At 41.9% G+C, this 16,479-nt stretch overlaps 2 protein-coding genes across 2 annotated transcripts in view; both read right to left on the bottom strand.

The window, feature by feature from the left end:
• The window catches only part of LOC103906619 (glutathione S-transferase A4), a 17,017-nt gene extending 14,923 nt beyond the window's left edge, over nt 1-2,094 (bottom strand). The window contains exon 1 of the mRNA XM_009288561.2: nt 2,056-2,094. The gene's annotated coding sequence lies outside the window, so the exon portion shown is untranslated. The remainder of the gene's footprint in view (nt 1-2,055) is intronic.
• Nucleotides 2,095-5,967: 3,873 nt separating this feature from the next.
• LOC103906618 (glutathione S-transferase 3) lies at nt 5,968-14,366 on the bottom strand. Its single transcript, XM_009288560.1, has 6 exons — nt 14,261-14,366; nt 12,355-12,406; nt 10,526-10,658; nt 8,593-8,734; nt 7,308-7,439; nt 5,968-6,762 (listed from the first exon to the last, which is right to left on the bottom strand). The coding sequence occupies exons 1-6, from the start codon at nt 14,345-14,347 to the stop codon at nt 6,619-6,621; spliced, it is 690 nt and encodes a 229-aa protein (XP_009286835.1). The 5' UTR covers nt 14,348-14,366; the 3' UTR covers nt 5,968-6,618.
• Nucleotides 14,367-16,479: the final 2,113 nt, after the last annotated feature.

The raw sequence follows: 16,479 nt of genomic DNA, 5'->3' as shown, positions 1-16,479 counted from the left end.
GGTTTTTGGAGAATGCATATTCCAAATTACAGTCTGATTGTAAGCCCTCTCTACCAAGTGACCTGGAAGAAGAACAATTTCAAATGGGGCCCTGAGCAACAACAAGTCTTTGAACAAATTAAATGGGAGATAGTTCATGCAGTAGCCCTGGGGCCAGTCCGGGCAGGGCAAGATGTAAAAACTGTGCTCTATACCGCAGCTGGGGAGAATGGCCCTACCTGGAGCCTCTGGCAGAAAGCACCTGGGGAGACTCGAGGTCGACCTTTTTAGTTTTTTGGTTTTGGGTATAGAGGATCTGAGGCCCACTACACTCCAACTGAAAAGGAGATATTAGCAGCAGATGAAGGGGTTCGAGCTGCCATGTGGTGTTTAGCTGCCTGACTGGTTAAACCACGACAAAACTTTTGAAGCAAGCTGCATCTGCCCTGGGACTGCCAGACTATGGTAAACCATTTACCTTATTTGTACAAGAAGGGCAAGGAACAGCCTTGCTATGATAGCGTAACTAACACGCTGAACCCTGCTACTGTACTCCCTTCACCTGGGGAAGAAACTCCACATCACGACTGTGTAGTAACCACCCATGAAGCCGAAAAGACTCAAGAAGAATTAACAGACATGCCGTTTCTAAATCCCAATCTGGAACTATTTGTTGGCACGTCCTCATTATCTGAGCAGCAACTAGGTTACAGGTTATTCAGTAACTACTGTGAATGAAGTAGTGGAGGCTTCACCACTCAGTTGGAAGCTGAGCGCACAAGCAGCCGAATTAATTGCATTAACAAAGGTCTATCAGCTGGCCAAAGAAAAGACTGTAAATATTTATAAAATATATATGACTGAAATATTTATGCTCATTCTCAATATGCATTTGGAGTACGCCACAGTTCTGGGCAGTTACGGAAGCTGCGTGGGTTTATAACTTCTAGTGGAAGTAAAATATCAAATGCTCCACAAATTACTGAACTGTTAAAAGCTATACAATTGCCAGAGAACCTTACTATGATTCATCAGCCAGCCCATACCAGCGGAAGGACAAAAGAAGAGGTAAGAAATCATCTAACAGGTACTGGCGCTAAAGCCACAGCACGACAGCTGTACGAAACCACTGGGCTTACAAGCAGTCCAGCGGTCTGACCTGATGTTGCTCACTCCTGAAAAGATATGTTTGACTGTTCCTGCTGAAGAAATTGACTCTTGCAAAAGGTACAAGTGACCAAAGACTCCCAGGAAATATGGAGAGCAGATATGGAAAACCTTCCTATTTTACCTAAGCGATACCTGATTCCCATAGCAAAAATGCATCACAATCCAGGGCATTTTGGGACTGCTGCACTAGCCCAGACACTGCTGAAGAATTGGTTCACACCAGGAGTTTACACTGGAACCAAATAAGTAACCGTGTCTTGCATGCATTACCTTTAGCCTTAATTAATATTTAGCAAAGACCTCAATACAAAATTTGTCTATATACAAATGTTTTTACTGCTTTTGTCTAAACTCCATATTTCCATCCTATTTCCTAGTGAGCCTTAATGACATGCCTGTCCTGAATTTCTCTGAGGATGCTTCTCAGCAATGTAAGAACTGTTTAAGAGGGAATGGTCTTTCAGAAACAGCATTATCTGCGTTCAGTGTGAAGTGCCCTTTAGCCCTGGAGCTGGGAGCGGAGTCCAGCGTACCAAATGGGCCAGCTTTCCTGCTCAAACCCAGAAGAAACTGCCACGGTGCTAGAGGCTTGCACTGTGTTCTCCCACCCACCTTTGCCTTCCCACACTTTGTCCCCTCAGCGGTTTTATGGCTGCCTTGCTCAGCTCTGAACTGTACTGCAGGATTCATTTCCTGGTTAAAAGGTCTTTCTCTTGCTTTCTCTCTCCTGCAGCTTCCAGCTGGTGAGTAACTATCGAGCCATGCTTAGTCTACCTGGCACACAAACTAAAGAGAGCAGAGAATTTACATTACGCCAGCAGATGCCCTAATAAATTTGGAAGTAGCTTCACTATAAATAGTTGCTCAAACGCTTTAAGAAAAAGGAATTTGTAAGTTAGTACTTACCTTCTGACCTTAACTCAGCCTCCGCCCAGCACAGGCAGGTTCCCCAGGGGTGTTTAAACTTCGGAGCTCGGAGGAGTTTCCAGCCATACCCAATTAGAGAGAAAATCTCCCATTGCTATTAAGCTGGCACTACCCAGCTTAAAGACGTACATCTCTGAAAATTGCCATCCAAGGCAGAGACTGTCTTTCTTTTTCAGTTTGCTGGTTTGACTATACCATGTGGGTAGCCTCATAGCTTCTATGGTAGCCATCTATTCAAACTGCTCTCTTGGAATTATTGGGGCGTTTTACCCAAATAAAAAGGTGAGACACTTTAAAACACTGAGAAAATTATAGATTTTTCTGAGTCATATTTAGGGTAGCAGTAACCATTTAAAGACTAACCACTGAAGTTTCTAGGCTTATTTCACTACTTAATAGTAACCCAGGTTTTTATTTTCAGTGCTGTACGGCACAGGAAAAATACCCAAAGTATGGGATAACAGTGCTCAATTACTTTGAAATACAGTTTGCCAGTATCGAACTTACTTAGTGATAACTTGGTATAAAAAATAGATGAGCAGTTTATGTCACAACTCACCCCATGTCTTAAGGCAATAGCATTAATTTTGGAAATTGAGTGTATGTGGCTAATACTCAGTTAGAGATGAAATAAACTACGATTTTCCTACCCTGTTTCCATGAAGAGTAACTGCTTCAGCTTTGCTATCTACGTTTCAGGTGAAAATACTAGAACTGAAAGTGGATGTGAACAGACACAAGGATGGCATAGCAGATGGGAAATGGGATTTGGGTGCCGAAGATCAGGTTCTCACCTCTAGCATAGACCCACACGTGGTGCTGGGCATCACTTTACACCCCTGCAGCAGATGTCAGTACAGCTAATCTGAAGATCTGTTCACAGAACCCATGCTGTTATCAAAATTGTATTTACCAGTCTAAAGCCATGGCTGTACTAACACAGCACATCAAGATGGGGAATCTCAGGACAAAAACCTCTAGGTAACTATCTTGAGGAAATCCTCCCGAAGCTGCTACTTTCTTTTTTCCTCACAGTTATGGTTTCTCTGCCTGGCAATTGCTGGCGGTCTCTTCTAGAGGATGCGCTTCCACTAGAGGCTTCTTGCAAATTTCTAATTTATGTGCTTCAAAGGTTGATGGTGTCAGCAAAAAACAACTGTATGGTGCTTCTTTACACTTTGCCTAATTCTAACTTTCTCTCAGGTTCATCATTTAGTGAATAAAGCACAGCAGTAAATGTATGCTTCTGTATTGTTTCTGTGTCAAACCCAGTCACCACCCCCCAGAAAATTCCCAAGTATGGGTCGGAAGTCCAGCACAGGCCCAGAACTGTTCCCAGCGGGCAGCGTGGATACGGCACCCTATTTTGGAAGCTAGGAGCATGGTGTAAATGCATGCTGTACCACGCTAGCTGGCAGCAGTGCCAGCCAGTGGTCCCCGTATGCCTAAACCACTAATGTAGATGTGGCTACAGTAGGAGCGCGGCACATGCACGAAGGGATATCCGAGGAAGAAAGGAGCATTTGCTCATACCTGTCCATGATGGCAGCATTGAATCAAGATTAATCTGTTCCTGCTTTTGAGGTCTTTGATATCAGCATGTACCTGAGTGCAAGAGCTGGTTCAGGACCAGTGACCACAGAAGAGCATGCAAGTAACTACTGTCTCCTTGTTCTTTCTGCAGCCTCAAATGCTGCCAATGGCAGCAATAGGCTTGATGGCAAAGAAGAAGGGGAGGAAGAGGTCTCTGATTTGAGGCTCAGGGATGAGCGGTCAAGCAAAGCGTTCTGATCCTTTTTGGATTTGCTGAACACAGCCACATTCAACTTTGACTGTTGTTCCCCCTCCACACATTCCTGTTTGCCAGAAAGACTTTCCCCCTTGTTCTCTCTCTATTTTGCTTCCGGCACAGCCTTTCATAATGTAATTATAAAGCTCCTTTGACATCTAAAGGTATTGTATCAATGAGGTTACTGTTATCTATAACTTGAATAGCTGGTCTGTAAACCTCTAGAGTAGAAAAGAAAATTAAGTTTCTTTTATAAATAATTTGTTAAGCCATGCCCGTGAGTATTCAGGCAGCTGGCATGGAGCCCAGGTACCACTTCAGTGGTCTTGGGTTGGGCACAGGCAGGTTTTCAATAGTGTATATACCATGCCCTGGCATGTCAAGTTCCCACTGCGCTCTGTGAACACGCTTCATTGTGCTGTAGGTTAGGCAAGTCCAAAGTCTTCTCGAAACGTACCTGCCTGCAGTCCTCACAAACCACTAAGCAGCTGGCTTGGGGTCCATGCCCGATTCCAGCTTCCAGCAGCGTCCTCTCAGAGGCGGGGACAGGGTACATAACTAACTGCCACTAGAGAATTAAACAAGGGGGGTTAGGAGGATTCTCCCCATGCGGCTTATCAAGCTCCTAAACTGAAGCAGAACACCACTGTGATAAAAAATTAAAGTCCACATGGATAGTTAAAACAAGTCACGCGTCACTCAAGCCTAGACTTGCTGCAAACCTTCAGCCACTGCACTGGTCCTGTCCTGGAAGCTTTACTGACCGCCCGAGGACAAGGTTAACCAAGCCTGTATTCACCCTCACACATATTTCTGTAAGCTGTTTGACACTTATCCAGACCAGCGTCACAGAAGAGTCTGAAAACAGTTATCCTAATGCTGATTTACACCCCTTGCGCTGCTGGCGAGGAGAGCTTAAATGGAGAGCCAGTTTACAGAATGTTGTTATTTGGATCATTTAGTCTTTACTGATACAAGTATCTCAACCTGGTCAAAAGGCTGGTTTATACAGGCACAAGGTAGGCAAGATCAAGGCTTCAAAGCCAACTGAAAAATAACCTTAGGAGTACAAATTTCATTGTGAAGTATTTCTCTTAAATAACTCATGTATTATAACGATTTCATGTTTTGATAGAAACTTGTGTATGTTCCCTCTATTTGGTCTCTGGCGCGTGCTGTGAAACTTTCTAAAACTCTCAGTTTATGTGCATTGTCACAACTAAAACTAATAATAATCTAAGCTTAGGTTTAAAGAATCTTTTTATTTTCAAAAGAGGGTGTAAAGAAGTAAACCAGAAATTTCAATCCTGTTTTTATCTGATGTTGACCAATTATAAAGCTGGACAACAAGGTTTTGTATTAAACCAATCTGAGATTAAACCAAGGACTAAACTGTAATTGCAATTGACATTAGGAAGGCAGGTGACAGATAAGCCAGCGTAGGTCAATGTAAACCTTGTATTCCTGGCAATGAGGGAAAAGTATTCGTAGTGCTGAGAACTTGTCGCGCTGAGGCTGGGGACATTGATGAGCTCTTAAGTGGGCAACTCATTCATCAAATATCAGACGAGTGTACTCACTGCATTCCAAGGTCAAGCAGCATCTTATGTCTCAACCCACAGCTAACACAGGAATTAAACAATGCCATTAGGGATTGAGCACAAGTCTTTTCCTGTAAACCATAACATTAATATAGAACTATAAATTACAGATATGAAACCCCAAGGTAACATCCTACAGAGCAGCTTTTCAAAGCATAAGTGCCACTTACTGGAGTGATTAAAAACATTTGAAATTTCTTTGTCAAGTCATCTGCTGAAACCATAGATAAAAAAAAAAAAAAAGAGGAAAAGAAATAACATTTTGAGTTTGGCAGGTATTAGGCCTTAGATAGGAACTATACCAGGTTTGTGTGATTGTTTAATACCTCTCCTTCACATCTCCCTTCTCTGGTTTATAAATGCAAATGAAATGCCTTTGCGTGAGGCATATGGGTTAACAAGGATCCCCTTCGTATCAAGTATAAAGAATTTATCCTCCAAGGAAAGCAAAAATGAAGTTTGCAAGCCGCAACTTTCATTCATGACACATCATAACAACATGACCACATAAAAATAAAGTTTATTTGATTAGAACAGATCCCTCCAGATACAGCAGTTACACAAAAATGCCATTTGGCAGTCAATTTGTTTCCTAATTCAGTAATGAAAGAAAAGCGCAGCTTAGTTATAAAGGCACAATGCTGACATTTCAGACAAGTCACTGATGTCCAGTAGAACTGGCAAGAGAAACACCTCCCTCCTACTTTCTTTAAAAAACACTTGTTTCATTTGCCTACAGTGATATTAAAAACAATAAAGACCTGAACTGGAAGCAATCATGATACAAAAATCCGATCTGGATCTCAGAAAAAAGTCTTCAGAAGTAGCAGAACATGCTGAAGCTGTCAGTCAGCAACTCACATTTCTTTCTTTTTCGCTCTTCCAAAAAGTCTCCAGGAAGACAGCATGCTTGCTGCCATTTCACTTGCTTAAAATTACCAGAAAAATCTCAAGAACAACAAAGGAAAAAATAGGCTAAGTAGTAAAGTGTTATGAAAAATACCTGCCTACTGTATTTTGTAGGAGAGAACACGAGATACTGACCATTGACACTCCTTTCGAACACCCCTTCACCTCTCTGCAGTACAACTGTACAAGTGCAATCTGATAGGCCTCTTCAACCAAGCACAGCTGTTGTTTTAGCCAGGCACACTAAATCGCTTTTATGTCATAATACACGCGGAGAACTCTCTTCACAGTCTCCACGTATTTGTCATCAGGAACAGGTTTTCTCTGGCTTCCTGGCTCTAGAAATTTCTTGATTGTGGGGATGCTGCTTATCCTTGCTTTAAATGCCTAAAAGGTAAACAGTAAGTACATGGTATTTAAAGAACAGAAAGTAACGCAAGAAAAAAACAATTTTACTGATTTGTGTAACATCCTTTAACAAGTTGTATGTGGAGGCAAGACAGGAAATATAGTTTTAGCCGTGGATGAATTTTACCCCCCCTCACTCCAACCTTGTTATTTTAAACAGTAATAAAAGAGCCCTCTGTCTTGTATTGATATGGGATGAAGCGGAAACAGTTATCTGTGGTTTCAGATGTGTACTTTACTCAGATCACTTTCTGTGATCCAGAAAATATCTTCTGCTTAAAGGTATCACAGAACTGGGGAGGGGAAAAAAAGGGAGGGTGAATTTCTTCGGATCTGTACAGGGATTACTCCAGAAAACAACAGATTCTCTAGATGAAACATTACGACGTTCTTTCTAAAGCAAGACTACAATGAGAAAGGAGTGACAAATGCTCTTGTTTTGTGGAATTATCTACACGCAACAGACTTTGAAATATCATTTATCACATTTCCAGCCATATGAGTGTATTGTTAGTGTAAGGTACCTGTAACTGAGGAAAGCCTGAGAGCACGTCTGACTTCTTCTCTTCTACCATTAAAATGGCTTCAAGAAGATGAACATCTGCCCAGCTAAAATTGTTGCCAACAAGAAAGTCCTGCCCATGGTCTTTCAAAACCTAGAAGTGTCGTAAATGAAAACGTTCAGATGTGGATAGCCAGCTGGGGTTGATGTTTTCAAAATGCACAGGGACGCCTTCTTTGACAATACTTACTGCCTCCTCTTCCTTTCACCTTTCTCTCCCATGCAACTAGGGATACTACTAGTGTGGGGGACGTGGGCCCAGTGCCTGCAGTCACTGACCATTTCACGGGATATCTATGAGCAGTCCTCACAGCGGCAATCTAGAATCGCAGGGTTTCCCTTACCCTTCCCTCCTTCCTATATCCCTAAGTAACCCCACGTACTGGACTACAGGGTTAGATACTGCCTTGGTATTCACTCCTTTCCAGTCTAATAAATCTTGAATTTTTCTGTATGTAGTTACAGCTTCAATGGGAAAATAGAGAATGTAAAAGAGAGGTGATCAGCCTAAAGCACTGGGGCTAGGATGCAACAAGCGGAATCTAGGGCAGAATGAACTCTGGCAGCCATCTATAGGAAAGCTGGTATTTAAGTGGGAAACTGTCTTGCCTGTAGTCTTTAAAGCAGAAAAGCAGCTATTTCTGCCAGATCATCCTGTCTGTGTATATTAATTTCCATTGAGAGCACCTCTTGGGTCCTGTCTCTCAAAGGATCAGTTAGAGAAACACCAAGATTCCAGTACGGCTTAAGCAGCAGACCACTCAGACTAGAAGACAGCAGTGATAGCTGTGTATTACTGTGGTTAAAAAAACACGTAGATGTATTTGAAATGTTAAACGAAGCTGACAATTACCTAGTCTAAAATGGCATTGCCTTTGCAATGCATGTTACACCGTTTCATTTCTCCCCAAACCAGGAAGTTGCTATTTTAACTGTATATAGCTACGTTTACCCATTCATTGGATTGTAACAGTTTCGAGCCCAAGGGGATACTTGGACCCTTCAGTCTGAATGTTGATGCTGCTCAGACCATGAAATCTCACTTAGGAATTTCTGCATTTAACCCACCCCAACTTGTCTCATACTGCTCTGACCTCCCTCTCATCTCTCCAGCCTGCAGACAGTATGATGTCCTGGTTTAAAATACTGCGCTGACACCTTTCTGTTTCTTCTGCTTTTGGTAAAATACCCAGTGTTCCCATTGTTATCCTTCCAGAACAATGGAAGGAAATGATTCTCCTGCATACCTTTTCATATGCTGGGAAATACCGGCTCGTCGCCTTTTGAACTATAACAGCACGTTGCTTCTCTTTATCCTCATCCGATAAGAACGGGAACATCAAAATGAAGCCCATAAGGTCATCGGTTCCTCCAACATACATATCAATCCTTAAAACCAAAGCAAACAAAAACCTTAAATAAGAAGGCACCTTCATAAGCAGAGTTTTCTTATATTTGTGTTGTCATAGTAAAAGTTTAATTTCCCACCTCCCTCATGAAAATAATTTTTGCAGTTAAAAAAAAAAAAAAGTGTCACAGCCTGAGTCTCACTCATATTTGTAGTGTTGTTGGCACTTTACTTGCCTCATTGTGCAGGATTAAACAGCATTGTACAGAGGTTAAAAAAAGTTTAACTTTGGTGTTACAGATCACTTCAGAATCACCAAAGAAACACAAAGCACCACGAGAAGTCATCCCCAACTGGCTTAGTTGTCTGGATGTATCCCAACTTCAGGGTTTCATCCAAAGTCCAAGTGGTGCCAAATAGATTAATAATGGGGTTGGAAACCTGAAGTCTACCAGGTTCCGCATCTAGCTGAACTATTAGTACAGCAGTTCTTCAGATCGTCCCTTTTATCCATTCTTCCAGAGCTCTGACAGCAGGTTTTGTACTGTAGACAAGACTCAAATTTAAATTAAGTCCTCATGAATATGAATAAAATATCTGGTAAAATAGTCTAACAAAGCCTTCTAACCACCCTATGTCATAAGACATTTGAGTGTCTGCTGTGTAATAAGACTAACTGCCGTTTTTGTTGTCAGGCAACAGCTTCTTGAAAAAGCCTCTGTAAGGATTAAACATGTTATGTGCAAGAAGCTATCAGATATTCCTGCAAGCCTTAATGTATGCCAGCTTCTCACCTGCATCTATCTGGTCTTCCTAAACTGCACTTCCACACTGTACAAGACCAGCTGTCCAAAGTACTTAAACCTGGAGCTAATCACAGCAAGCCTTCCTCCAAACACTGATGCTCCCTTCCCCCGGCCCAAGAACAAATCAACAAATATACTTCATTTATATTTGCTGGTAAGACAGCAGGAATAGGCTCCAGGCTAAATCTAAAACTCGATGGAAGGGAATTCCGTTTGAAGGAAGAGCTATGCAAGGAATGCAAGCTACAGGAAATGATGGCTTATTAACAACACAAATAAGCTGATAAGCTATGACTGAGGCTCCTATCTGAATATGCATTCTTTTTGTTACTTCCCTGAACCTGCTTCAGCCAATTCTTCCAACCATTAGCACTGTTTAAGGCAGTTTATTGTAAAATATCTATTAAAGTTGGATGCTTTACTAGCTGACCTTTAGTTTTCCTTCTTCTGAAAAACAATAGGAAATGGACATTTAAAGGCTACACACTGAGATAGCCCAGTCACTTTTTTTTTCCTTCACACAGACACAACATCAAGACCTGGATTTAATTTCACGTGAAACCAGAAGTTTTTCAACAGCTTTTAGCTGTTCTTTCCCTAACTCCCAAAGACCTAAACCGTGCGCTTTTTACAGTGCTGTGGAACATCATGCAATCACAGATAACATGAATGACAGATCTTATTTTGCAGCCAAAAGTTAAAAACTAAACATTGCTTTCCAAAAAGCTTTCTGTTTACAAAAGTAGTTCAACATTTACATGCCAGTCACCTCTCGAATACCTGCGTCAAGCTGTATTAATCTTTTACTAAAGCACAATAAACCCCTGCTGCAAATATTTTTATGTAAAAATCATCAAATTGGAACAAATCAGTTGGCTTGCATCTAACTGTGGCCTGTCAGGCTCACTGCAAGTTGTGTGTCACTGAGGAACACAGGTGATTCTTTGGGTGTGCAAGTATGCAATTAATTCCAGATATAGCTAAGCTACTATAATAAATTCAAGAGCAGTAGTACTGTTACAGTACAGGGCTCTCTCCTTCAGGTCCTTCCCGTAGAGGTTGTACTTTGCTGCTATGTAGCTGAGGATGGCTCTAGGTTGCACCATCTTCATCCCATCCATCTCCACCATGGGCAATTGCTGAAATAGCAGGGATCCACCTAAAGGGAAAGCCACACATTATTCTACCAGATCTACTAACTCCACATCAGATTTCTTGCTGTCTTCAGAAGATCATTACTTTTATGGTAAGCTTGCTGTGAGTAGTCATTATATTAAACTGGGGTTCTTCCATGCAAACAATAAATTACAGTGGTGCAGACAAATTAAACTGCAGAACACAATTATTGTGGATTAACATCCTTCCTTCAAAAAAAAATTTCACTGAAGTTGCAGTCAGAACTGTGTACAGCAGCTTTTATGCTGAAATTGAAATACAGTGGAGACAATCACACTAAACGTATCAACTGAGTAAAAAGTGTCTAATTCTAAATACATAAAAAAAATTCTGTTCCATTATTTAAAACACAATTGAAGCAAACCCGAATTTCTCCCTTACAATCGGTATCTTAAGCTAAATCAGGACATTCAATGAAGTTTTAGGATAAGTTTTTGCAAGTTACTGAAGCCCAGAGTAAGTTTGTGGGACCAGGTGAGACACGTAGACAAACGGAGAATAGAACAACCCAGAGGCCTGGGAAATGCTCCAGGTTGGAAAGACATTCAATTTTCAATTGCATCTGTGGTGGGTTGACCTTGGCTGGACACCAGGTGCCCACCAAAGCTGCTCTATCACTCCCCTCCTCAGCTGGACAGGAGAGAGAAAATATAATGAAAAGCTCATGGGTCGAGATAATGACAGGGAGAGATCATTCACCAATTACCGTCATGGGCAAAACAGACTCGACTTGGGGAAAAAAAAAAAATTATTACTAATCAAATCAGAGTAGGATAATGACATATAAACCCAGATCGTAAAAACACCATCCCTCCATCCCTTCCTTCGTCCCGGGCTCAACTTCACTCCTGAATTCTCCACCTCCGGAACTGCTCCAGCGTGGGTCCCTTCCACGGGGTGCAGTTCTTCAGGAACAGACTGCTCCAGCACGGGTCCCCCATGGGGTCACAAGTCCTGCCAGCAAACCTGCTCCAGCGTGGGCTCCTCTCCCCACGGGTCCACAGGTTCTGCCAGGAGACTGCTCCAGCGCAGGCTTCCCGCAGGGTCCCAGCCTCCTTCGGGCATCCACCTGCTCCAGGTGGATATCTGCTCCACCGTGGACCTCCATGGGCTGCAGGGGGACAGCCTGCCTCACCATGGTCTTCACCACGGGCTGCAAGGGAATCTTTGCTCTAGCACCTGGAGCATCTCCTTCCCCTCCTTCTTCACTGACCTGGGCATACGCAGAGTTGTTTCTCTCACATATTCTCACTCCTCTCTCTGGCTGCTGTTGCGCAGGTTGGTTTTTTTTTTCCCTTCTTAAATATGTTATCATGGAGGCTGTGATGGGCTTGTTATCACCGTCATGGATGGGCTCAGCCTTGGCCAGTGCCGGGTCCATCTCAGAGCTGGTGGCATTGGCTCTATCGGACAGGGGAAACTTCTAGCAGCTTCTCACAGAAGCCACCCCTGTAGCCCCCCCTGCTACCAAAACCTTGCCACGCAAACCCAATACAGCATCTGTCTGCATATGGGAAAAAAATCAGCCTCTGAAGCTGTTCACAGCTCTCAGTTTTACTCCCCTCTCTGCTGTGTGGAAAGAAAGTCCCACACAGTCTTTAAAGTCTTCTCTTCACACATCTTCTCTGAGACTAAGTAAAGTCTGCTCACACTTTTCTTGAGGTTTCACATGGACTCACCTTGCAGGAGCTTCTCATACTGCTCTCGAGTTTCCAAAAACTCTTCTTCAAACTGACAAAAAAGAATGAGGAAGAAGAGGAAATGAGCGTCTTTTCACATTTCTAGAACAGATACACTTTTTAAGCATCATAAAAGAAAAGAGAATATATATCATGGTTCCTTCCATTCCAGGTATGGCTCTAAGGGAGAAAATACCAAGGGCAGAAACGCTGGCAAAACCTCTTGGACTGTCACATTTACAAATGCTGCTAAACGCAACCCTAGCAGAAAAACAGGCAATAAGAACTGGAGTGAGGATGGTTTGTTTAGTATTGAACAGGCAATTTAATGTGAGACTGTCAACAACACACACTAGGCTGTCCTTAAAATGCTTTCTTGTATGTGGAAAAAAGCTCTGCTGTGGGATATTTTGATTTGGGACCTAGGCAGGAACAAATTCTTAGAAAGTTAAAACAAAGCTTTTACAAAATAATGTAAAAGTGTTATGCCCAGCAAGAAGTTTAGTACAGAAGCATGTTTAGGACACCTAAAAATGAATTATTCACCAGGTGAGAAACAAAAAGATACAGAATTGCCTATGATCAGAATGTTGTAGTTATATTCAATATGGTTGAGAATGGCTGGTCCAATCAGTGCCACTTATGGAGGAATTCAGTTCAAGATTAAGACACCAAAGTTAGATGTCTACATGTACGTGTTTGCATGTGCCATACATGTCTATAGTCACTGCAGACCATGGAGACTAGAAAATGATTGAGCTTACCAATCCCTAGATGCCTAGGTATGGACTCCCAAGGATCCTTCCTCAGTCAACCTCTCTCAGAATACCTGTGCAACTTATGTTAATAATTAAGACTTGCTATACTAGGGAAACCCCCGAAGATTAGGCATACTAATACTGTGCCAATGTTCAACCATAGTAAGTGTGATCACAGAGTCTAAAATTCAGAACCCAGGTTTCTGCTGATGAAAAGCTGGGAAAAGAATATCCCAAGGAAAAATGTAATAATTGGTACCCGTCAACAGGTTTTTTTTTTTAAATTAAAAAAAAAAAGAGAGAGGGAATTAAAACATAGGGACAAACGATGCAGGGAAGCAACCAGTTGTGTCTTCTGTAAGGCCTTCAAATAAAGACTGGTGGTCTTTTTGAAAAACTCAGGTTCCTTGTCTCAGTACAGGGGTAACCATATGAAATGTAACAGCCTACTATATAAAAGAGGACACTCGGAGCAACTACTAGTCCTGAATTATCAGTTTATCACCAAGATAGATATCAAATGAATAAGTAAATTATATCCCATAAAAATAATTATTTTAAAGCGGTGTCTTGCTTCTCTGGTTTACCCAAGTATTTTTCTTCCTGCTCTGAGATTTTTAATTTTCCTACACATGTAAGTCAGTTTGCTCACTTCACCCTGTTAAGCCTCATCTAAATGATGCAAGTAAGACAAAATGTACTTTGTGCTATAGCTTATTGTGGAGGATGCAGCCAGTGGAGTGAAAAATAAAACAAAAATCTGTGTGTGAGCATCCAACTGAAAACAGAAAAACTAGAGAAAGCAAATTCGTTGCTGTTTTACCTGGCACAGATAATACTTGTTATGCCAGGAACACATCTATCGTTCAGCTCAACAGCTCTGGCTCAGTAATCGAATGCTTAATTAAGCATTACGCATTCTTGCATTAAGCAAGAAACTGGTTTACAGTGTCAATGCTCAGAAGACATGTAACTTGAAGCCATACTTTTGTGTGCCTAAAGTAAGAGTGTTTAATTATACTGAATAGGCAATGCTCATTTACTACTGCATCTTGGGATGCCTTTTCTTTTTTGGTTAATAACCTGCAGTCTGCCTCAAAGACAAGCTTACCAATGTGCAGCTTAAATTTAAAACCACTAAAACAAACCTCGACCCCAGCTGCAGCTAACAGCCAGCGAATTGACTCCATCTTGCCTCTTCCATCAAAGTAGTAAAGTTTCAGTTTTCCGGCCATGACTTCAAGCTTCCGTTACCTAAAATAGTTATAAAAGATAGTAAGTTAGTAATGCTACAAAAATCTGATGGCAGCTGGAATAATGGTTCACAGGCCACTCACATAACAAAGATTTAAGTTAATTTTTGACAAAACATTTCACTGAAGTTTCAGTCTAAACTGATTTGGTTTCAGTCACAGTATTTCATAGTCTTTTCATTCCCCTGAAATTCAGGAAAAGTAAGCATCAAGTTGCTAAGTAAGAGATAACAGAAAAAAATAAAGTCACCACTAAGGAAATCCTTAAAACTTTTAGAAAATGTAAGTTTTAGCACTAGAGTTACTCAATCACCGCTGAAAGCCAAGTTTTGATCAAAGGGGAGAAGAGGCAGTAGACAGGTTTTTCAAATCTGGCAGTCCTTATATCAAAGAATGCCAGAAGTATCTAAACATTAATCCTATGCATACTTCGGTGAAGTATGGGAACGTATTTTCAAAGCCTCTCACTTTTCTTTCTAGCTGTGGTGATCCAGGGTCAGTATGTGATCCGGAATCAGTAGAAACTTCAAAAGAACGACCAGTTTCTTCTGTAATAATCCAGAATAAAATGCAAAGATTCAGAACTGGTGCACTACTTATCCTTCTACTGGTCGCATTTCTTGCTATTAATAAACCCTGTTGCTAAGCAAAACTTTAGACTTTTCAGTTGATCAAATAGACCATGCTTTGTAAGCAGCATTTTAGTTCTTGAATGGCTTCATAAACAAGGCTATTAATTGTTATTTTTTGAATAGACTAGTGTTTAGGTCTCAGCAGGAATTGGATTCCACTGTAGAGCCATAAGCCAAAGGAGCATCAAATTTCATCATACTGGCATTTAATATGCAGAACTCTGTAATAGCAACTCCTTGCTGCAACTGAGAGCTGTTTTCCCTCTGTAGGGAGATTTCTCGTCACTCCAGTCCACAGTTCAAGTAATCCTGGAAAAGAGGCTGTTGGCACGCGAACAATAACCTCCAGTTCCCAATGTTGCAAGCATTCCTTCATAAGCGGAGGGAAAAAGTGACCTTTGAAAGACCGTGAGCACACACAAGCCAATGATCCGCTTGTTAGCCAACAGGCACGAAAATAGAACACAAAATATGAGACTGCATCTGACCACAGGAATTCAGATGAGCCAGGCTATTAAGCCCTTCAGGCCTGCTTAGGGGCCTCCCTTTCTTCTTAGGTAAGTCACTGGGAACTCAAAACATTGCTGAGTAGTATCTACACTGCTAATAAATATAACAGTGCATGAGAAACAGAAAAAAAGACTGAAGTATCAGTGTGAACTACGCGAAAGAACAGAATGAAACAGGAGTTGCTTGTAATACAGCTAAATTCACAGAAGAAAAAAAACCCCAAAGGTGATTTTTAACTTGAAGTTTAAAAAATTAAAGAAACAGAAGAGTCACTTTTCTTCAGTGCACCTTCCTAAAACATGCTCCTAGCAGGCCAACCGACATGTCACAGGAGATAAGCAAGTCACTGTTGCCAAGCACATATCAATGCAGCAAAGGCAAACAGAAGGTGGTTGCTTATCTTGTAAATACAGGGGGATCAACAAGCTTTGACGTGAGCTGTAGTGTTCTGGTTCCTAAGACTGAGCCTGTCATGCAATATTGGAAGAGAAAGTCCAACTTGTGAACTGAAATCTGATGGAAAGAGAGCACCCTGGGGATGGGCAAAGAGCTTCTCCCTTCCTCGCTCTTCTCACGAGAAGTAAAGGAGGGAAAATGGCAATTTGTGGTAGCTGCAATCATAGGGAGGTTGCCGGCCATTCCCCTCAGCCTGATATCTCAACAGCAAAAGGGACTTTGGGAAAAAAGGATCTGAATTTACTCCCTTCTTGTGATTTATGAAGGCCACCTGGGCTAACAGGGGGAAAGAGGGAACATAAATATCTGTGCAAGAAGTCATCGCTCCCATGCTAGCCACACAGACCAGAAGAACATGGGTGAAGAGGGCCAGGAGACCAGCTGCGCCTGGCACGTCCTGCATATCCAAGACTCCAGGACCCGGTTTTCACTGCTTGCATTCAGCAGCCCTCAGCCCAACAGCGGCCGCTACCTGCCTCACCTAACACCAACCGGGGGGGGGGGGGGGAAGTCCCC

The sequence above is a fragment of the Aptenodytes forsteri genome, unplaced genomic scaffold (genome assembly GCF_000699145.1).
Source record: "Aptenodytes forsteri isolate BGI_AS27 unplaced genomic scaffold, ASM69914v1 Scaffold100, whole genome shotgun sequence".
Lineage (NCBI taxonomy): Eukaryota > Metazoa > Chordata > Aves > Sphenisciformes > Spheniscidae > Aptenodytes > Aptenodytes forsteri.
This window is presented reverse-complemented; position numbering and strand designations above follow the sequence as displayed.

Coding starts and splice junctions, on each gene's coding strand:
- LOC103906618 (XM_009288560.1), bottom strand. CDS start 14,347: ATGGCCGGAAAACTGAAACTTTACTACTTTGATGGAAGAGGCAAGATG. Junction 12,407..14,260: donor TAGCTGCAGCTGGGGTCGAG/GTTTGTTTTAGT, acceptor CTTTTTTGTCAG/TTTGAAGAAGAGTTTTTGGA. Junction 10,659..12,354: donor GTATGAGAAGCTCCTGCAAG/GTGAGTCCATGT, acceptor CTTTCCCTTTAG/GTGGATCCCTGCTATTTCAG.